This window comes from Leptodactylus fuscus, chromosome 8 (genome assembly GCF_031893055.1).
Source record: "Leptodactylus fuscus isolate aLepFus1 chromosome 8, aLepFus1.hap2, whole genome shotgun sequence".
Taxonomy (NCBI): domain Eukaryota; kingdom Metazoa; phylum Chordata; class Amphibia; order Anura; family Leptodactylidae; genus Leptodactylus; species Leptodactylus fuscus.
Window position 1 is genome coordinate 98,187,366 of NC_134272.1, and position 27,095 is coordinate 98,214,460.

General features: G+C 39.3%; 1 protein-coding gene across 1 annotated transcript in view; it reads left to right on the forward strand.

The window, feature by feature from the left end:
• Positions 1–27,095, forward strand: part of DPP10 (dipeptidyl peptidase like 10) — a 206,770-nt gene that overhangs the window by 157,295 nt on the left and 22,380 nt on the right. Inside the window, exon 20 of the mRNA XM_075285494.1 lies at positions 1,382–1,481. Coding sequence (XP_075141595.1) covers positions 1,382–1,481 — 100 coding nt within the window. The remainder of the gene's footprint in view (positions 1–1,381; positions 1,482–27,095) is intronic.

The window sequence follows — 27,095 nt, forward strand, 5'->3', positions numbered from 1 at the left end:
TCCCGATATCCATACATCAGTGTCAGACTGTACTGTGTCCTCCCTATATCCATACATCAGTGTCAGACTGTACTGTGTCCTCCCTATATCCATACATCAGTGTCAGACTGTACTGTGTCCTCCCGATATCCTTACATCAGTGTCAGACTGTACTGTGTCCTCTCTATATCCATACATCAGTGTCAGACTGTACTGTGTCCTCTCTATATCCATACATCAGTGTCAGACTGTACTGTGTCTGTCCTATATCCATACATCAGTGTCAGACTGTACTGTGTCCTCTCTATATCCAGACATCAGTGTCAGACTGTACTGTGTCCTCTCTATATCCATACATCAGTGTCAGACTGTACTGTGTCCTCCCTATATCCATACATCAGTGTCAGACTGTACTGTGTCCTCTCTATATCCATACATCAGTGTCAGACTGTACTGTGTCCTCCTTATATCCATACATCAGTGTCAGACTGTACTGTGTCCTCTCTATATCCAGACATCAGTGTCAGACTGTACTGTGTCCTCTCTATATCCATACATCAGTGTCAGACTGTACTGTGTCCTCCCGATATCCATACATCAGTGTCAGACTGTACTGTGTCCTCTCTATATCCATACATCAGTGTCAGACTGTACTGTGTCCTCCCTATATCTATACATCAGTGTCAGACTGTACTGTGTCCTCTCTATATCCATACATCAGTGTCAGACTGTACTGTGTCCTCTCTATATCCATACATCAGTGTCAGACTGTACTGTGTCCTCCCTATATCCATACATCAGTGTCAGACTGTACGGTGTCCTCCCTATATCCATACATCAGTGTCAGACTGTACTGTGTCCTCTCTATATCCATACATCAGTGTCAGACTGTACTGTGTCCTCTCTATATCCATACATCAGTGTCAGACTGTACTGTGTCCTCTCTATATCCATACATCAGTGTCAGATTGTACTGTGTCTGCCCTATATCCATACATCAGTGTCAGACTGTACTGTGTCCTCTCTATATCCAGACATCAGTGTCAGACTGTACTGTGTCCTCTCTATATCCATACATCAGTGTCAGACTGTACTGTGTCCTCCCTATATCCATACATCAGTGTCAGACTGTACTGTGTCCTCTCTATATCCATACATCAGTGTCAGACTGTACTGTGTCCTCTCTATATCCATACATCAGTGTCAGACTGTACTGTGTCCTCTCTATATCCATACATCAGTGTCAGACTGTACTGTGTCCTCCCGATATCCTTACATCATGGTCACACTAAACCGTAGTCTTACTGCCCTCATGTATAATACTCCAGTCCGAATCCATTTGCCTCTTTGTGTACCTTCCCTCAGTGGCTGCTATAGGTGACTACTCCGTTTCTCCTCCTAGGGTTATGGAGGTTACATTGCATCCATGATTCTTAAAGCCAACGAAAGACTCTTTAAGTGCGGAGCCCTGATCGCCCCCATCACTGACATGAGGTTATACGGTGAGTAGGGCCGGGGTTTGCTTGTACGGTGTCTATTACCACATGTCTACAACAAGGTGCAAATATCACTTATCCTACCTCAGATGTGTTGAGGCTTTCACAGACCCCAGTTATTATCAGGGGTCACTCACCTGTCGGCCATATTAAACATAAAACACAAAGGAGGCCAAAAAATTAACATACGAGGTAGAAACCACTTTAAAGTATCCTGCAAAGAAAGAAAACCCACAAAAATACTAAGAAAATATAAATGCATTGCTATATAATAAAACCACATACAAGAGAAGAATATATAAGGCAAAAAATTGCTCATAAAGAAGGGGGAGGGACTTGTAGGGTCCTATATGATACCTGAGAGGCCATAAAACACGGTGGAATACATATGAAGAAGAAATAGAGACCCGGAAACTACAGAAACCAACAAGCATCGGGTGAATATGTGGATCAAACAACATCCAGAGGGTAACAATATACAGCACACCTAGGGTTACAATATACAGCACACATAGGGTTACAATATACAGCACACCTAGGGTTAATTTATACAGCACACATAGGGTTACAATATACAGCACACATAGGGTTACAATATACAGCATCCAGAGGGTTACAATATACAGCACACACAGGGTTACAATATACAGCACACATAGGGTTACAATATACAGCACACATAGGGTTACAATATACAGCACACCTAGGGTTACAATATACAGCACACATAGGGTTACAATATACAGCACACATAGGGTTACAATATACAGCACACATAGGGTTACAATATACAGCACACATAGGGTTACAATATACAGCACACATAGGGTTACAATATACAGCACACATAGGGTTACAATATACAGCACACCTAGGGTTACAATATACAGCACACATAGGGTTACAATATACAGCACACATAGGGTTACAATATACAGCACACATAGGGTTACAATATACAGCACACATAGGGTTACAATATACAGCACACATAGGGTTACAATATACAGCACACATAGGGTTACAATATACAGTACACATAGGGTTACAATATACAGCACACCTAGGGTTACAATATACAGCACACATGGGGTTACAATATACAGCACACCTAGGGTTACAATATACAGCACACATAGGGTTACAATATACAGCACACATAGGGTTACAATATACAGCACACATAGGGTTACAATATACAGCACACATAGGGTTACAATATACAGCACACATAGGGTTACAATATACAGCACACATAGGGTTACAATATACAGCACACATAGGGTTACAATATACAGCACACATAGGGTTACAATATACAGCACACATAGGGTTACAATATACAGCACACATAGGGTTACAATATACAGCACACATAGGGTCACAATATACAGCACACATAGGGTCACAATATACAGCATCCAGAGGGTTACAATATACAGCACACATAGGGTTACAATATACAGCACACATAGGGTTACAATATACAGCACACATAGGGTTACAATATACAGCACACATAGGGTTACAATATACAGCACACATAGGGTCACAATATACAGCACACATAGGGTTACAATATACAGCAAACATAGGGTTACAATATACAGCACACATAGGGTTACAATATACAGCACACATAGGGTTACAATATACAGCACACATAGGGTTACAATATACAGCACACATAGGGTTACAATATACAGCACACATAGGGTTACAATATACAGCACACATAGGGTTACAATATACAGCACACATAGGGTTACAATATACAGCACACATAGGGTTACAATATACAGCATCCAGAGGGTTACAATATACAGCACACACAGGGTCACAATATACAGCACACATAGGGTTACAATATACAGCACACCTAGGGTTACAATATACAGCACACACAGGGTTACAATATACAGCACACATAGGGTTACAATATACAGCACACATAGGGTTACAATATACAGCACACATAGGGTTACAATATACAGCACACATAGGGTTACAATATACAGCACACATAGGGTTACAATATACAGCACACATAGGGTTACAATATACAGCACACATAGGGTTACAATATACAGCACACATAGGGTTACAATATACAGCACACATAGGGTTACAATATACAGCACACATAGGGTCACAATATACAGCACACATAGGGTTACAATATACAGCATCCAGAGGGTTACAATATACAGCACACATAGGGTTACAATATACAGCACACATAGGGTTACAATATACAGCACACATAGGGTTACAATATACAGCACACATAGGGTCACAATATACAGCACACATAGGGTTACAATATACAGCAAACATAGGGTTACAATATACAGCACACATAGGGTTACAATATACAGCACACATAGGGTTACAATATACAGCACACATAGGGTTACAATATACAGCACACATAGGGTTACAATATACAGCACACATAGGGTTACAATATACAGCACACATAGGGTTACAATATACAGCATCCAGAGGGTTACAATATACAGCACACATAGGGTTACAATATACAGCACACATAGGGTTACAATATACAGCACACATAGGGTTACAATATACAGCACACATAGGGTCACAATATACAGCACACATAGGGTTACAATATACAGCACACATAGGGTTACAATATACAGCACACATAGGGTTACAATATACAGCACACATAGGGTTACAATATACAGCACACATAGGGTTACAATATACAGCATCCAGAGGGTTACAATATACAGCACACATAGGGTTACAATATACAGCATCCAGAGGGTTACAATATACAGCATTCAGAGGGTTACAGTATACAGCACACATAGGGTTACAATATACAGCACACATAGGGTCACAATATACAGCACACATAGGGTTACAATATACAGCACACATAGGGTTACAATATACAGCACACATAGGGTTACAATATACAGCACACATAGGGTTACAATATACAGCACACATAGGGTCACAATATACAGCACATACAGGGTTACAATATACAGCATCCAGAGGGTTACAATATACAGCACACATAGGGTTACAATATACAGCATCCAGAGGGTTACAATATACAGCATTCAGAGGGTTACAATATACAGCATCCAGAGGGTTACAATATACAGCATCCAGAGGGTCATAATATACAGCATTCAGAGGGTTACAATATACAGCACACATAGGGTCACAATATACAGCATCCAGAGGGTCATAATATACAGCATTCAGAGGGTTACAATATACAGCACACATAGGGTCACAATATACAGCATCCAGAGGGTTACAATATACAGCACACATAGGGTTACAATATACAGCATTCAGAGGGTTACAATATACAGCACACATAGGGTTACAATATACAGCATTCAGAGGGTTACAATATACAGCACACATAGGGTTACAATATACAGCACACATAGGGTTACAATATACAGCACACATAGTGTTACAATATACAGCACACATAGGGTCACAATATACAGCACACATAGGGTTACAATATACAGCAAACATAGGGTTACAATATACAGCACACATAGGGTTACAATATACAGCACACATAGGGTTACAATATACAGCACACATAGGGTTACAATATACAGCACACATAGGGTTACAATATACAGCACACATAGGGTTACAATATACAGCATCCAGAGGGTTACAATATACAGCACACATAGGGTTACAATATACAGCACACATAGGGTTACAATATACAGCACACATAGGGTTACAATATACAGCACACATAGTGTTACAATATACAGCACACATAGGGTCACAATATACAGCACACATAGGGTTACAATATACAGCAAACATAGGGTTACAATATACAGCACACATAGGGTTACAATATACAGCACACATAGGGTTACAATATACAGCACACATAGGGTTACAATATACAGCACACATAGGGTTACAATATACAGCACACATAGGGTTACAATATACAGCACACATAGGGTTACAATATACAGCACACATAGGGTTACAATATACAGCATCCAGAGGGTTACAATATACAGCACACATAGGGTTACAATATACAGCACACACAGGGTTACAATATACAGCACACACAGGGTTACAATATACAGCATCCAGAGGGTTACAATATACAGCACACATAGGGTTACAATATACAGCACACATAGGGTTACAATATACAGCACACATAGGGTTACAATATACAGCACACATAGGGTTACAATATACAGCACACATAGGGTTACAATATACAGCACACATAGGGTTACAATATACAGCATCCAGAGGGTTACAATATACAGCACACACAGGGTTACAATATACAGCACACACAGGGTTACAATATACAGCACACACAGGGTTACAATATACAGCACACATAGGGTTACAATATACAGCACACATAAGGTTACAATATACAGCACACATAGGGTCACAATATACAGCACACATAGGGTTACAATATACAGCACACATAGGGTCACAATATACAGCACATACAGGGTTACAATATACAGCACACATAGGGTTACAATATACAGCACATACAGGGTTACAATATACAGCACATACAGGGTTACAATATACAGCACACATAGGGTTACAATATACAGCACACATAGGGTCACAATATACAGCACACATAGGGTTACAATATACAGCAGACATAGGGTTACAATATACAGCACACATAGGGTTACAATATACAGCACACATAGGGTTACAATATACAGCACTCAGAGGGTTACAATATACAGCATCCAGAGGGTTACAATATACAGCACATACAGGGTTACAATATACAGCACACATAGGGTTACAATATACAGCACATACAGGGTTACAATATACAGCACACATAGGGTTACAATATACAGCATCCAGAGGGTTACAATATACAGCACACATAGGGTTACAATATACAGCACACATAGGGTTACAATATACAGCACACATAGGGTTACAATATACAGCACACATAGGGTCACAATATACAGCACATACAGGGTTACAATATACAGCACACATAGGGTTACAATATACAGCACATACAGGGTTACAATATACAGCACACATAGGGTTACAATATACAGCACACATAGGGTTACAATATACAGCACATACAGGGTTACAATATACAGCATCCAGAGGGTTACAATATACAGCACACATAGGGTTACAATATACAGCACACATAGGGTTACAATATACAGCACACATAGGGTTACAATATACAGCACACATAGGGTTACAATATACAGCATCCAGAGGGTTACAATATACAGCACACATAGGGTTACAATATACAGCACACATAGGGTTACAATATACAGCACACATAGGGTCACAATATACAGCACTCAGAGGGTTACAATATACAGCACACATAGGGTTACAATATACAGCACACATAGGGTTACAATATACAGCATCCAGAGGGTTACAATATACAGCATCCAGAGGGTTACAATATACAGCACACATAGGGTTACAATATACAGCATCCAGAGGGTTACAATATACAGCATTCAGAGGGTTACAGTATACAGCACACATAGGGTTACAATATACAGCACACATAGGGTCACAATATACAGCATCCAGAGGGTTATAATATACAGCATTCAGAGGGTTACAATATACAGCACACATAGGGTCACAATATACAGCATCCAGAGGGTTACAATATACAGCACACATAGGGTTACAATATACAGCATCCAGAGGGTTACAATATACAGCATCCAGAGGGTTACAATATACAGCACACATAGGGTTACAATATACAGCATCCAGAGGGTTACAATATACAGCATTCAGAGGGTTACAGTATACAGCACACATAGGGTTACAATATACAGCACACATAGGGTTACAATATACAGCACACATAGGGTCACAATATACAGCACACATAGGGTTACAATATACAGCACACATAGGGTTACAATATACAGCACACACAGGGTTACAATATACAGCACACACAGGGTTACAATATACAGCACACATAGGGTCACAATATACAGCACACATAGGGTTACAATATACAGCATCCAGAGGGTTACAATATACAGCATCCAGAGGGTTACAATACACAGCACACATAGGGTCACAATATACAGCATCCAGAGGGTCACAATATACAGTACACATCGGGTCACAATATACAGCACACATAGGGTCACAATATACAGCACACATAGGGTCACAATATACAGCACACATAGGGTCACAATATACAGCACACATAGGGTCACAATATACAGCACACATAGGGTTACAATATACAGCACACATAGGGTTACAATATACAGCATCCAGAGGGTTACAATATACAGCACACACAGGGTCACAATATACAGCACACATAGGGTTACAATATACAGCACACCTAGGGTTACAATATACAGCACACACAGGGTTACAATATACAGCACACATAGGGTTACAATATACAGCACACATAGGGTTACAATATACAGCACACATAGGGTTACAATATACAGCACACATAGGGTTACAATATACAGCACACATAGGGTTACAATATACAGCACACATAGGGTTACAATATACAGCACACATAGGGTTACAATATACAGCACACATAGGGTTACAATATACAGCACACATAGGGTTACAATATACAGCACACATAGGGTCACAATATACAGCACACATAGGGTCACAATATACAGCACACATAGGGTTACAATATACAGCATCCAGAGGGTTACAATATACAGCACACATAGGGTTACAATATACAGCACACATAGGGTTACAATATACAGCACACATAGGGTTACAATATACAGCACACATAGGGTCACAATATACAGCACACATAGGGTTACAATATACAGCAAACATAGGGTTACAATATACAGCACACATAGGGTTACAATATACAGCACACATAGGGTTACAATATACAGCACACATAGGGTTACAATATACAGCACACATAGGGTTACAATATACAGCACACATAGGGTTACAATATACAGCACACATAGGGTTACAATATACAGCATCCAGAGGGTTACAATATACAGCACACATAGGGTTACAATATACAGCACACATAGGGTTACAATATACAGCACACATAGGGTTACAATATACAGCACACATAGGGTCACAATATACAGCACACATAGGGTTACAATATACAGCACACATAGGGTTACAATATACAGCACACATAGGGTTACAATATACAGCACACATAGGGTTACAATATACAGCACACATAGGGTTACAATATACAGCATCCAGAGGGTTACAATATACAGCACACATAGGGTTACAATATACAGCATCCAGAGGGTTACAATATACAGCATTCAGAGGGTTACAGTATACAGCACACATAGGGTTACAATATACAGCACACATAGGGTCACAATATACAGCACACATAGGGTTACAATATACAGCACACATAGGGTTACAATATACAGCACACATAGGGTTACAATATACAGCACACATAGGGTTACAATATACAGCACACATAGGGTCACAATATACAGCACATACAGGGTTACAATATACAGCATCCAGAGGGTTACAATATACAGCACACATAGGGTTACAATATACAGCATCCAGAGGGTTACAATATACAGCATTCAGAGGGTTACAATATACAGCATCCAGAGGGTTACAATATACAGCATCCAGAGGGTCATAATATACAGCATTCAGAGGGTTACAATATACAGCACACATAGGGTCACAATATACAGCATCCAGAGGGTCATAATATACAGCATTCAGAGGGTTACAATATACAGCACACATAGGGTCACAATATACAGCATCCAGAGGGTTACAATATACAGCACACATAGGGTTACAATATACAGCATTCAGAGGGTTACAATATACAGCACACATAGGGTTACAATATACAGCATTCAGAGGGTTACAATATACAGCACACATAGGGTTACAATATACAGCACACATAGGGTTACAATATACAGCACACATAGTGTTACAATATACAGCACACATAGGGTCACAATATACAGCACACATAGGGTTACAATATACAGCAAACATAGGGTTACAATATACAGCACACATAGGGTTACAATATACAGCACACATAGGGTTACAATATACAGCACACATAGGGTTACAATATACAGCACACATAGGGTTACAATATACAGCACACATAGGGTTACAATATACAGCATCCAGAGGGTTACAATATACAGCACACATAGGGTTACAATATACAGCACACATAGGGTTACAATATACAGCACACATAGGGTTACAATATACAGCACACATAGGGTTACAATATACAGCACACATAGGGTTACAATATACAGCACACATAGGGTTACAATATACAGCACACATAGGGTTACAATATACAGCACACATAGGGTTACAATATACAGCACACATAGGGTTACAATATACAGCATCCAGAGGGTTACAATATACAGCACACATAGGGTTACAATATACAGCACACATAGGGTTACAATATACAGCACACATAGGGTTACAATATACAGCACACATAGGGTTACAATATACAGCACACATAGGGTTACAATATACAGCACACATAGGGTTACAATATACAGCACACATAGGGTTACAATATACAGCATCCAGAGGGTTACAATATACAGCACACACAGGGTTACAATATACAGCACACACAGGGTTACAATATACAGCACACACAGGGTTACAATATACAGCACACATAGGGTTACAATATACAGCACACATAAGGTTACAATATACAGCACACATAGGGTCACAATATACAGCACACATAGGGTTACAATATACAGCACACATAGGGTCACAATATACAGCACATACAGGGTTACAATATACAGCACACATAGGGTTACAATATACAGCACATACAGGGTTACAATATACAGCACATACAGGGTTACAATATACAGCACACATAGGGTTACAATATACAGCACACATAGGGTCACAATATACAGCACACATAGGGTTACAATATACAGCAGACATAGGGTTACAATATACAGCACACATAGGGTTACAATATACAGCACATACAGGGTTACAATATACAGCACACATAGGGTTACAATATACAGCACACATAGGGTTACAATATACAGCACACATAGGGTCACAATATACAGCACATACAGGGTTACAATATACAGCACACATAGGGTTACAATATACAGCACATACAGGGTTACAATATACAGCACACATAGGGTTACAATATACAGCACATACAGGGTTACAATATACAGCACACATAGGGTCACAATATACAGCACACATAGGGTCACAATATACAGCACACATAGGGTCACAATATACAGCACATACAGGGTTACAATATACAGCACACATAGGGTTACAATATACAGCACATACAGGGTTACAATATACAGCACACATAGGGTTACAATATACAGCACACATAGGGTTACAATATACAGCACATACAGGGTTACAATATACAGCATCCAGAGGGTTACAATATACAGCACACATAGGGTTACAATATACAGCACACATAGGGTTACAATATACAGCACACATAGGGTTACAATATACAGCACACATAGGGTTACAATATACAGCATCCAGAGGGTTACAATATACAGCACACATAGGGTTACAATATACAGCACACATAGGGTTACAATATACAGCACACATAGGGTCACAATATACAGCACTCAGAGGGTTACAATATACAGCACACATAGGGTTACAATATACAGCACACATAGGGTTACAATATACAGCATCCAGAGGGTTACAATATACAGCATCCAGAGGGTTACAATATACAGCACACATAGGGTTACAATATACAGCATCCAGAGGGTTACAATATACAGCATTCAGAGGGTTACAGTATACAGCACACATAGGGTTACAATATACAGCACACATAGGGTCACAATATACAGCATCCAGAGGGTTATAATATACAGCATTCAGAGGGTTACAATATACAGCACACATAGGGTCACAATATACAGCATCCAGAGGGTTACAATATACAGCACACATAGGGTTACAATATACAGCATCCAGAGGGTTACAATATACAGCATCCAGAGGGTTACAATATACAGCACACATAGGGTTACAATATACAGCATCCAGAGGGTTACAATATACAGCATTCAGAGGGTTACAGTATACAGCACACATAGGGTTACAATATACAGCACACATAGGGTTACAATATACAGCACACATAGGGTCACAATATACAGCACACATAGGGTTACAATATACAGCACACATAGGGTTACAATATACAGCACACACAGGGTTACAATATACAGCACACACAGGGTTACAATATACAGCACACATAGGGTCACAATATACAGCACACATAGGGTTACAATATACAGCATCCAGAGGGTTACAATATACAGCATCCAGAGGGTTACAATATACAGCACACATAGGGTTACAATATACAGCACACATAGGGTCACAATATACAGCATCCAGAGGGTCACAATATACAGTACACATCGGGTCACAATATACAGCACACATAGGGTCACAATATACAGCACACATAGGGTCACAATATACAGCACACATAGGGTCACAATATACAGCACACATAGGGTCACAATATACAGCACACATAGGGTCACAATATACAGCATCCAGAGGGTTACAATATACAGCACACACAGGGTTACAATATACAGCACACACAGGGTTACAATATACAGCACACATAGGGTTACAATATACAGCACACATAGGGTTACAATATACACCACACATAGGGTTACAATATACACCACACATAGGGTTACAATATACAGCACACATAGGGTCACAATATACAGCACACATAGGGTCACAATATACAGCACACATAGGGTCACAATATACAGCACACATAGGGTTACAATATCCAGCACACATAGGGTTACAATATACAGCACACATAGGGTTACAATATACAGCACACATAGGGTTACAATATACAGCACACATAGGGTCACAATATACAGCATCCAGAGGGTTACAATATACAGCACACATAGGGTTACAATATACAGCACACATAGGGTTACAATATACAGCACACATAGGGTTACAATAAACAACACACATAGGGTTACAATATACAGCACACATAGGGTTACAATATACAGCATCCAGAGGGTTACAATATACAGCATCCAGAGGGTTACAATATACAGCACACATAGGGTTACAATATACAGCATCCAGAGGGTTACAATATACAGCACACATAGGGTTACAATATACAGCACACATAGGGTTACAATATACAGCACACATAGGGTTACAATATACAGCACACATAGGGTTACAATATACAGCACACATAGGGTCACAATATACAGCACACATAGGGTCACAATATACAGCACACATAGGGTCACAATATACAGCACACATAGGGTCACAATATACAGCACACATAGGGTCACAATATACAGCACACATAGGGTCACAATATACAGCACACATAGGGTCACAATATACAGCATCCAGAGGGTCACAATATACAGCACACATAGGGTTACAATATACAGCATCCAGAGGGTTACAATATACAGCACACATAGGGTTACAATATACAGCACACATAGGGTTACAATATACAGCACACATAGGGTCACAATATACAGCACACATAGGGTTACAATATACAGCACACATAGGGTTACAATATACAGCACACATAGGGTTACAATATACAGCACACATAGGGTTACAATATACAGCACACATAGGGTTACAATATACAGCACACATAGGGTTACAATATACAGCACACATAGGGTTACAATATACAGCACATACAGGGTTACAATATACAGCACACATAGGGTTACAATATACAGCATCCAGAGGGTTACAATATACAGCACACATAGGGTTACAATATACAGCACACATAGGGTTACAATATACAGCATCCAGAGGGTTACAATATACAGCACACATAGGGTTACAATATACAGCACACATAGGGTTACAATATACAGCATCCAGAGGGTTACAATATACAGCACACATAGGGTCACAATATACAGCACACATAGGGTTACAATATACAGCACATAGGGTTACAATATACAGCACACATAGGGTTACAATATACAGCACACATAGGGTTACAATATACACCACACATAGGGTTACAATATACAGCACACATAGGGTCACAATATACAGCACACATAGGGTTACAATATACAGCACACATAGGGTTACAATATACAGCACACATAGGGTCACAATATACAGCACATACAGGGTTACAATATACAGCACACATAGGGTTACAATATACAGCACATACAGGGTTACAATATACAGCACACATAGGGTTACAATATACAGCATCCAGAGGGTTACAATATACAGCACACATAGGGTTACAATATACAGCACACATAGGGTTACAATATACAGCATCCAGAGGGTTACAATATACAGCACACATAGGGTTACAATATACAGCACACATAGGGTTACAATATACAGTATCCAGAGGGTTACAATATACAGCACACATAGGGTTACAATATACAGCATCCAGAGGGTTACAATATACAGCATCCAGAGGGTTACAATATACAGCACACATAGGGTTACAATATACAGCATCCAGAGGGTTACAATATACAGCATTCAGAGGGTTACAGTATACAGCACACATAGGGTTACAATATACAGCACACATAGGGTTACAATATACAGCACACATAGGGTCACAATATACAGCACACATAGGGTTACAATATACAGCACACATAGGGTTACAATATACAGCACACACAGGGTTACAATATACAGCACACACAGGGTTACAATATACAGCACACATAGGGTCACAATATACAGCACACATAGGGTTACAATATACAGCATCCAGAGGGTTACAATATACAGCATCCAGAGGGTTACAATATACAGCACACATAGGGTTACAATATACAGCACACATAGGGTCACAATATACAGCATCCAGAGGGTCACAATATACAGTACACATCGGGTCACAATATACAGCACACATAGGGTCACAATATACAGCACACATAGGGTCACAATATACAGCACACATAGGGTCACAATATACAGCACACATAGGGTCACAATATACAGCACACATAGGGTCACAATATACAGCATCCAGAGGGTTACAATATACAGCACACACAGGGTTACAATATACAGCACACACAGGGTTACAATATACAGCACACATAGGGTTACAATATACAGCACACATAGGGTTACAATATACACCACACATAGGGTTACAATATACACCACACATAGGGTTACAATATACAGCACACATAGGGTCACAATATACAGCACACATAGGGTCACAATATACAGCACACATAGGGTCACAATATACAGCACACATAGGGTTACAATATCCAGCACACATAGGGTTACAATATACAGCACACATAGGGTTACAATATACAGCACACATAGGGTTACAATATACAGCACACATAGGGTCACAATATACAGCATCCAGAGGGTTACAATATACAGCACACATAGGGTTACAATATACAGCACACATAGGGTTACAATATACAGCACACATAGGGTTACAATAAACAACACACATAGGGTTACAATATACAGCACACATAGGGTTACAATATACAGCATCCAGAGGGTTACAATATACAGCATCCAGAGGGTTACAATATACAGCACACATAGGGTTACAATATACAGCACCCAGAGGGTTACAATATACAGCACACATAGGGTTACAATATACAGCACACATAGGGTTACAATATACAGCACACATAGGGTTACAATATACAGCACACATAGGGTTACAATATACAGCACACATAGGGTCACAATATACAGCACACATAGGGTCACAATATACAGCACACATAGGGTCACAATATACAGCACACATAGGGTCACAATATACAGCACACATAGGGTCACAATATACAGCCCAATAGGGTCACAATATACAGCACACATAGGGTCACAATATACAGCATCCAGAGGGTCACAATATACAGCACACATAGGGTTACAATATACAGCATCCAGAGGGTTACAATATACAGCACACATAGGGTTACAATATACAGCACACATAGGGTTACAATATACAGCACACATAGGGTCACAATATACAGCACACATAGGGTTACAATATACAGCACACATAGGGTTACAATATACAGCACACATAGGGTTACAATATACAGCACACATAGGGTTACAATATACAGCACACATAGTGTTACAATATACAGCACACATAGGGTTACAATATACAGCACACATAGGGTTACAATATACAGCACATACAGGGTTACAATATACAGCACACATAGGGTTACAATATACAGCATCCAGAGGGTTACAATATACAGCACACATAGGGTTACAATATACAGCACACATAGGGTTACAATATACAGCATCCAGAGGGTTACAATATACAGCACACATAGGGTTACAATATACAGCACACATAGGGTTACAATATACAGCATCCAGAGGGTTACAATATACAGCACACATAGGGTCACAATATACAGCACACATAGGGTTACAATATACAGCACATAGGGTTACAATATACAGCACACATAGGGTTACAATATACAGCACACATAGGGTTACAATATACACCACACATAGGGTTACAATATACAGCACACATAGGGTCACAATATACAGCACACATAGGGTTACAATATACAGCACACATAGGGTTACAATATACAGCACACATAGGGTCACAATATACAGCACATACAGGGTTACAATATACAGCACACATAGGGTTACAATATACAGCACATACAGGGTTACAATATACAGCACACATAGGGTTACAATATACAGCATCCAGAGGGTTACAATATACAGCACACATAGGGTTACAATATACAGCACACATAGGGTTACAATATACAGCATCCAGAGGGTTACAATATACAGCACACATAGGGTTACAATATACAGCACACATAGGGTTACAATATACAGTATCCAGAGGGTTACAATATACAGCACACATAGGGTTACAATATACAGCACACATAGGGTTACAATATACAGCATCCAGAGGGTTACAATATACAGCACACATAGGGTCACAATATACAGCACACATAGGGTTACAATATACAGCACACATAGGGTTACAATATACAGCACACATAGGGTTACAATATACAGCACACATAGGGTTACAATATACAGCACACATAGGGTCACAATATACAGCACATACAGGGTTACAATATACAGCACACATAGGATTACAATATACAGCACATACAGGGTTACAATATACAGCACACATAGGGTTACAATATACAGCACACATAGGGTTACAATATACAGCACACATAGGGTTACAATATACAGCACACATAGGGTTACAATATACAGCACACATAGGGTTACAATATACAGCACACATAGGGTTACAATATACAGCACACATAGGGTCACAATATACAGCACACATAAGGTTACAATATACAGCATCCAGAGGGTTACAATATACAGCATCCAGAGGGTTACAATATACAGCACACATAGGGTTACAATATACAGCACACATAGGGTTACAATATACAGCACACATAGGGTTACAATATACAGCACACATAGGGTTACAATATACAGCACACATAGGGTCACAATATACAGCATCCAGAGGGTTACAATATACAGCACACATAGGGTTACAATATACAGCACACATAGGGTTACAATATACAGCACACATAGGGTTACAATAAACAACACACATAGGGTTACAATATACAGCACACATAGGGTTACAATATACAGCATCCAGAGGGTTACAATATACAGCATCCAGAGGGTTACAATATACAGCACACATAGGGTTACAATATACAGCATCCAGAGGGTTACAATATACAGCACACATAGGGTTACAATATACAGCACACATAGGGTTACAATATACAGCACACATAGGGTTACAATATACAGCACACATAGGGTTACAATATACAGCACACATAGGGTCACAATATACAGCACACATAGGGTCACAATATACAGCACACATAGGGTCACAATATACAGCACACATAGGGTCACAATATACAGCACACATAGGGTCACAATATACAGCACACATAGGGTCACAATATACAGCACACATAGGGTCACAATATACAGCATCCAGAGGGTCACAATATACAGCACACATAGGGTTACAATATACAGCATCCAGAGGGTTACAATATACAGCACACATAGGGTTACAATATACAGCACACATAGGGTTACAATATACAGCACACATAGGGTCACAATATACAGCACACATAGGGTTACAATATACAGCACACATAGGGTTACAATATACAGCACACATAGGGTTACAATATACAGCACACATAGGGTTACAATATACAGCACACATAGGGTTACAATATACAGCACACATAGGGTTACAATATACAGCACACATAGGGTTACAATATACAGCACATACAGGGTTACAATATACAGCACACATAGGGTTACAATATACAGCACACATAGGGTTACAATATACAGCACACATAGGGTCACAATATACAGCACACATAGGGTTACAATATACAGCACACATAGGGTTACAATATACAGCACACATAGGGTTACAATATACAGCACACATAGGGTTACAATATACAGCACACATAGGGTTACAATATACAGCACACATAGGGTTACAATATACAGCACACATAGGGTTACAATATACAGCACATACAGGGTTACAATATACAGCACACATAGGGTTACAATATACAGCATCCAGAGGGTTACAATATACAGCACACATAGGGTTACAATATACAGCACACATAGGGTTACAATATACAGCATCCAGAGGGTTACAATATACAGCACACATAGGGTTACAATATACAGCACACATAGGGTTACAATATACAGCATCCAGAGGGTTACAATATACAGCACACATAGGGTCACAATATACAGCACACATAGGGTTACAATATACAGCACATAGGGTTACAATATACAGCACACATAGGGTTACAATATACAGCACACATAGGGTTACAATATACACCACACATAGGGTTACAATATACAGCACACATAGGGTCACAATATACAGCACACATAGGGTTACAATATACAGCACACATAGGGTTACAATATACAGCACACATAGGGTCACAATATACAGCACATACAGGGTTACAATATACAGCACACATAGGGTTACAATATACAGCACATACAGGGTTACAATATACAGCACACATAGGGTTACAATATACAGCATCCAGAGGGTTACAATATACAGCACACATAGGGTTACAATATACAGCACACATAGGGTTACAATATACAGCATCCAGAGGGTTACAATATACAGCACACATAGGGTTACAATATACAGCACACATAGGGTTACAATATACAGTATCCAGAGGGTTACAATATACAGCACACATAGGGTTACAATATACAGCATCCAGAGGGTTACAATATACAGCATCCAGAGGGTTACAATATACAGCACACATAGGGTTACAATATACAGCATCCAGAGGGTTACAATATACAGCATTCAGAGGGTTACAGTATACAGCACACATAGGGTTACAATATACAGCACACATAGGGTTACAATATACAGCACACATAGGGTCACAATATACAGCACACATAGGGTTACAATATACAGCACACATAGGGTTACAATATACAGCACACACAGGGTTACAATATACAGCACACACAGGGTTACAATATACAGCACACATAGGGTCACAATATACAGCACACATAGGGTTACAATATACAGCATCCAGAGGGTTACAATATACAGCATCCAGAGGGTTACAATATACAGCACACATAGGGTTACAATATACAGCACACATAGGGTCACAATATACAGCATCCAGAGGGTCACAATATACAGTACACATCGGGTCACAATATACAGCACACATAGGGTCACAATATACAGCACACATAGGGTCACAATATACAGCACACATAGGGTCACAATATACAGCACACATAGGGTCACAATATACAGCACACATAGGGTCACAATATACAGCATCCAGAGGGTTACAATATACAGCACACACAGGGTTACAATATACAGCACACACAGGGTTACAATATACAGCACACATAGGGTTACAATATACAGCACACATAGGGTTACAATATACACCACACATAGGGTTACAATATACACCACACATAGGGTTACAATATACAGCACACATAGGGTCACAATATACAGCACACATAGGGTCACAATATACAGCACACATAGGGTCACAATATACAGCACACATAGGGTTACAATATCCAGCACACATAGGGTTACAATATACAGCACACATAGGGTTACAATATACAGCACACATAGGGTTACAATATACAGCACACATAGGGTCACAATATACAGCATCCAGAGGGTTACAATATACAGCACACATAGGGTTACAATATACAGCACACATAGGGTTACAATATACAGCACACATAGGGTTACAATAAACAACACACATAGGGTTACAATATACAGCACACATAGGGTTACAATATACAGCATCCAGAGGGTTACAATATACAGCATCCAGAGGGTTACAATATACAGCACACATAGGGTTACAATATACAGCATCCAGAGGGTTACAATATACAGCACACATAGGGTTACAATATACAGCACACATAGGGTTACAATATACAGCACACATAGGGTTACAATATACAGCACACATAGGGTTACAATATACAGCACACATAGGGTCACAATATACAGCACACATAGGGTCACAATATACAGCACACATAGGGTCACAATATACAGCACACATAGGGTCACAATATACAGCACACATAGGGTCACAATATACAGCCCAATAGGGTCACAATATACAGCACACATAGGGTCACAATATACAGCATCCAGAGGGTCACAATATACAGCACACATAGGGTTACAATATACAGCATCCAGAGGGTTACAATATACAGCACACATAGGGTTACAATATACAGCACACATAGGGTTACAATATACAGCACACATAGGGTCACAATATACAGCACACATAGGGTTACAATATACAGCACACATAGGGTTACAATATACAGCACACATAGGGTTACAATATACAGCACACATAGGGTTACAATATACAGCACACATAGTGTTACAATATACAGCACACATAGGGTTACAATATACAGCACACATAGGGTTACAATATACAGCACATACAGGGTTACAATATACAGCACACATAGGGTTACAATATACAGCATCCAGAGGGTTACAATATACAGCACACATAGGGTTACAATATACAGCACACATAGGGTTACAATATACAGCATCCAGAGGGTTACAATATACAGCACACATAGGGTTACAATATACAGCACACATAGGGTTACAATATACAGCATCCAGAGGGTTACAATATACAGCACACATAGGGTCACAATATACAGCACACATAGGGTTACAATATACAGCACATAGGGTTACAATATACAGCACACATAGGGTTACAATATACAGCACACATAGGGTTACAATATACACCACACATAGGGTTACAATATACAGCACACATAGGGTCACAATATACAGCACACATAGGGTTACAATATACAGCACACATAGGGTTACAATATACAGCACACATAGGGTCACAATATACAGCACATACAGGGTTACAATATACAGCACACATAGGGTTACAATATACAGCACATACAGGGTTACAATATACAGCACACATAGGGTTACAATATACAGCATCCAGAGGGTTACAATATACAGCACACATAGGGTTACAATATACAGCACACATAGGGTTACAATATACAGCATCCAGAGGGTTACAATATACAGCACACATAGGGTTACAATATACAGCACACATAGGGTTACAATATACAGTATCCAGAGGGTTACAATATACAGCACACATAGGGTTACAATATACAGCACACATAGGGTTACAATATACAGCATCCAGAGGGTTACAATATACAGCACACATAGGGTCACAATATACAGCACACATAGGGTTACAATATACAGCACACATAGGGTTACAATATACAGCACACATAGGGTTACAATATACAGCACACATAGGGTTACAATATACAGCACACATAGGGTCACAATATACAGCACATACAGGGTTACAATATACAGCACACATAGGATTACAATATACAGCACATACAGGGTTACAATATACAGCACACATAGGGTTACAATATACAGCACACATAGGGTTACAATATACAGCACACATAGGGTTACAATATACAGCACACATAGGGTTACAATATACAGCACACATAGGGTTACAATATACAGCACACATAGGGTTACAATATACAGCACACATAGGGTCACAATATACAGCACACATAAGGTTACAATATACAGCATCCAGAGGGTTACAATATACAGCATCCAGAGGGTTACAATATACAGCACACATAGGGTTACAATATACAGCACACATAGGGTTACAATATACAGCACACATAGGGTTACAATATACAGCACACATAGGGTTACAATATACAGCACACATAGGGTCACAATATACAGCATCCAGAGGGTTACAATATACAGCACACATAGGGTTACAATATACAGCACACATAGGGTTACAATATACAGCACACATAGGGTTACAATAAACAACACACATAGGGTTACAATATACAGCACACATAGGGTTACAATATACAGCATCCAGAGGGTTACAATATACAGCATCCAGAGGGTTACAATATACAGCACACATAGGGTTACAATATACAGCATCCAGAGGGTTACAATATACAGCACACATAGGGTTACAATATACAGCACACATAGGGTTACAATATACAGCACACATAGGGTTACAATATACAGCACACATAGGGTTACAATATACAGCACACATAGGGTCACAATATACAGCACACATAGGGTCACAATATACAGCACACATAGGGTCACAATATACAGCACACATAGGGTCACAATATACAGCACACATAGGGTCACAATATACAGCACACATAGGGTCACAATATACAGCACACATAGGGTCACAATATACAGCATCCAGAGGGTCACAATATACAGCACACATAGGGTTACAATATACAGCATCCAGAGGGTTACAATATACAGCACACATAGGGTTACAATATACAGCACACATAGGGTTACAATATACAGCACACATAGGGTCACAATATACAGCACACATAGGGTTACAATATACAGCACACATAGGGTTACAATATACAGCACACATAGGGTTACAATATACAGCACACATAGGGTTACAATATACAGCACACATAGGGTTACAATATACAGCACACATAGGGTTACAATATACAGCACACATAGGGTTACAATATACAGCACATACAGGGTTACAATATACAGCACACATAGGGTTACAATATACAGCATCCAGAGGGTTACAATATACAGCACACATAGGGTTACAATATACAGCACACATAGGGTTACAATATACAGCATCCAGAGGGTTACAATATACAGCACACATAGGGTTACAATATACAGCACACATAGGGTTACAATATACAGCATCCAGAGGGTTACAATATACAGCACACATAGGGTCACAATATACAGCACACATAGGGTTACAATATACAGCACATAGGGTTACAATATACAGCACACATAGGGTTACAATATACAGCACACATAGGGTTACAATATACACCACACATAGGGTTACAATATACAGCACACATAGGGTCACAATATACAGCACACATAGGGTTACAATATACAGCACACATAGGGTTACAATATACAGCACACATAGGGTCACAATATACAGCACATACAGGGTTACAATATACAGCACACATAGGGTTACAATATACAGCACATACAGGGTTACAATATACAGCACACATAGGGTTACAATATACAGCATCCAGAGGGTTACAATATACAGCACACATAGGGTTACAATATACAGCACACATAGGGTTACAATATACAGCATCCAGAGGGTTACAATATACAGCACACATAGGGTTACAATATACAGCATCCAGAGGGTTACAATATACAGCACACATAGGGTTACAATATACAGCACACATAGGGTTACAATATACAGCATCCAGAGGGTTACAATATACAGCATCCAGAGGGTTACAATATACAGCACACATAGGGTTACAATATACAGCATCCAGAGGGTTACAATATACAGCACACATAGGGTTACAATATACAGCACACATAGGGTTACAATATACAGCACACATAGGGTTACAATATACAGCACACATAGGGTTACAATATACAGCACACATAGGGTCACAATATACAGCACACATAGGGTCACAATATACAGCACACATAGGGTCACAATATACAGCACACATAGGGTCACAATATACAGCACACATAGGGTCACAATATACAGCACACATAGGGTCACAATATACAGCACACATAGGGTCACAATATACAGCATCCAGAGGGTCACAATATACAGCACACATAGGGTTACAATATACAGCATCCAGAGGGTTACAATATACAGCACACATAGGGTTACAATATACAGCACACATAGGGTTACAATATACAGCACACATAGGGTCACAATATACAGCACACATAGGGTTACAATATACAGCACACATAGGGTTACAATATACAGCACACATAGGGTTACAATATACAGCACACATAGGGTTACAATATACAGCACACATAGGGTTACAATATACAGCACACATAGGGTTACAATATACAGCACACATAGGGTTACAATATACAGCACATACAGGGTTACAATATACAGCACACATAGGGTTACAATATACAGCATCCAGAGGGTTACAATATACAGCACACATAGGGTTACAATATACAGCACACATAGGGTTACAATATACAGCATCCAGAGGGTTACAATATACAGCACACATAGGGTTACAATATACAGCACACATAGGGTTACAATATACAGCATCCAGAGGGTTACAATATACAGCACACATAGGGTCACAATATACAGCACACATAGGGTTACAATATACAGCACATAGGGTTACAATATACAGCACACATAGGGTTACAATATACAGCACACATAGGGTTACAATATACACCACACATAGGGTTACAATATACAGCACACATAGGGTCACAATATACAGCACACATAGGGTCACAATATACAGCACATACAGGGTTACAATATACAGCACACATAGGGTTACAATATACAGCACACATAGGGTTACAATATACAGCACACATAGGGTTACAATATACAGCACACATAGGGTTACAATATACAGCACACATAGGGTCACAATATACAGCACATACAGGGTTACAATATACAGCACACATAGGATTACAATATACAGCACATACAGGGTTACAATATACAGCACACATAGGGTTACAATATACAGCACACATAGGGTTACAATATACAGCACACATAGGGTTACAATATACAGCACACATAGGGTTACAATATACAGCACACATAGGGTTACAATATACAGCACACATAGGGTTACAATATACAGCACACATAGGGTCACAATATACAGCACACATAAGGTTACAATATACAGCATCCAGAGGGTTACAATATACAGCATCCAGAGGGTTACAATATACAGCACACATAGGGTTACAATATACAGCACACATAGGGTTACAATATACAGCACACATAGGGTTACAATATACAGCACACATAGGGTTACAATATACAGCACACATAGGGTTACAATATACAGCACTCAGAGGGTTACAATATACAGCATCCAGAGGGTTACAATATACAGCACATACAGGGTTACAATATACAGCACACATAGGGTTACAATATACAGCACATACAGGGTTACAATATACAGCACACATAGGGTTACAATATACAGCATCCAGAGGGTTACAATATACAGCACACATAGGGTTACAATATACAGCACACATAGGGTTACAATATACAGCACACATAGGGTTACAATATACAGCACACATAGGGTTACAATATACAGCACACATAGGGTTACAATATACAGCACACATAGGGTTACAATATACAGCACACACAGGGTTACAATATACAGCACACACAGGGTTACAATATACAGCACACATAGGGTTACAATATACAGCACACATAGGGTTACAATATACAGCATCCAGAGGGTTACAGTATACAGCACACATAGGGTTACAATATACAGCACACATAGGGTTACAATATACAGCACACATAGGGTTACAATATACAGCACACATAGGGTTACAATATACAGCACACATAGGGTTACAATATACAGCACACACAGGGTTACAATATACAGCACACATAGGGTTACAATATACAGCACACACAGGGTTACAATATACAGCACACATAGGGTTACAATATACAGCACACATAGGGTTACAATATACAGCACACATAGGGTTACAATATACAGCACACATAGGGTTACAATATACAGCACACATAGGGTTACAATATACAGCACACATAGGGTTACAATATACAGCACACATAGGGTTACAATATACAGCACACATAGGGTTACAATATACAGCACACATAGGGTTACAATATACAGCACACATAGGGTTACAATATACAGCACACATAGGGTTACAATATACAGCACACATAGGGTTACAATATACAGCACACATAGGGTTACAATATACAGCACACATAGGGTTACAATATACAGCACACATAGGGTTACAATATACAGCACACACAGGGTTACAATATACAGCACACACAGGGTTACAATATACAGCACACATAGGGTTACAATATACAGTACACATAGGGTTACAATATACAGCACACATAGGGTTACAATATACAGCACACATAGGGTTACAATATACAGCACACATAGGGTTACAATATACAGCACATACAGGGTTACAATATACAGCACACATAGGGTTACAATATACAGCACACATAGGGTTACAATATACAGCACACATAGGGTTACAATATACAGCACACATAGGGTTACAATATACAGCACATACAGGGTTACAATATACAGCACACATAAGGTTACAATATACAGCACACATAGGGTTACAATATACAGCACACATAGGGTTACAATATACAGCACACATAGGGTTACAATATACAGCATCCAGAGGGTGTTCTTTCAAGCCCCTCCCCCTTGTCTTCTATTGCGCATCAATCAGTAATTGTTTATTTTCTCATTTTCTTTTTTTTTTTGGGGGGGGGTCATTTTCTGTGTCGTAGCCAAAAGACGTCCGAGAACAAGTTGGGTGAATGTGGTGACATCATGGGGGTGTCAGCTGGATTGCGGTGTATTTCCGCTATGGACTTCCTGTGGCCCCTCAGATGGGGGTCCTGATTGGTTCCTGGGCAGAGGTGACTCTTACATGGGACTGCCGGAGCCTCATCTTGT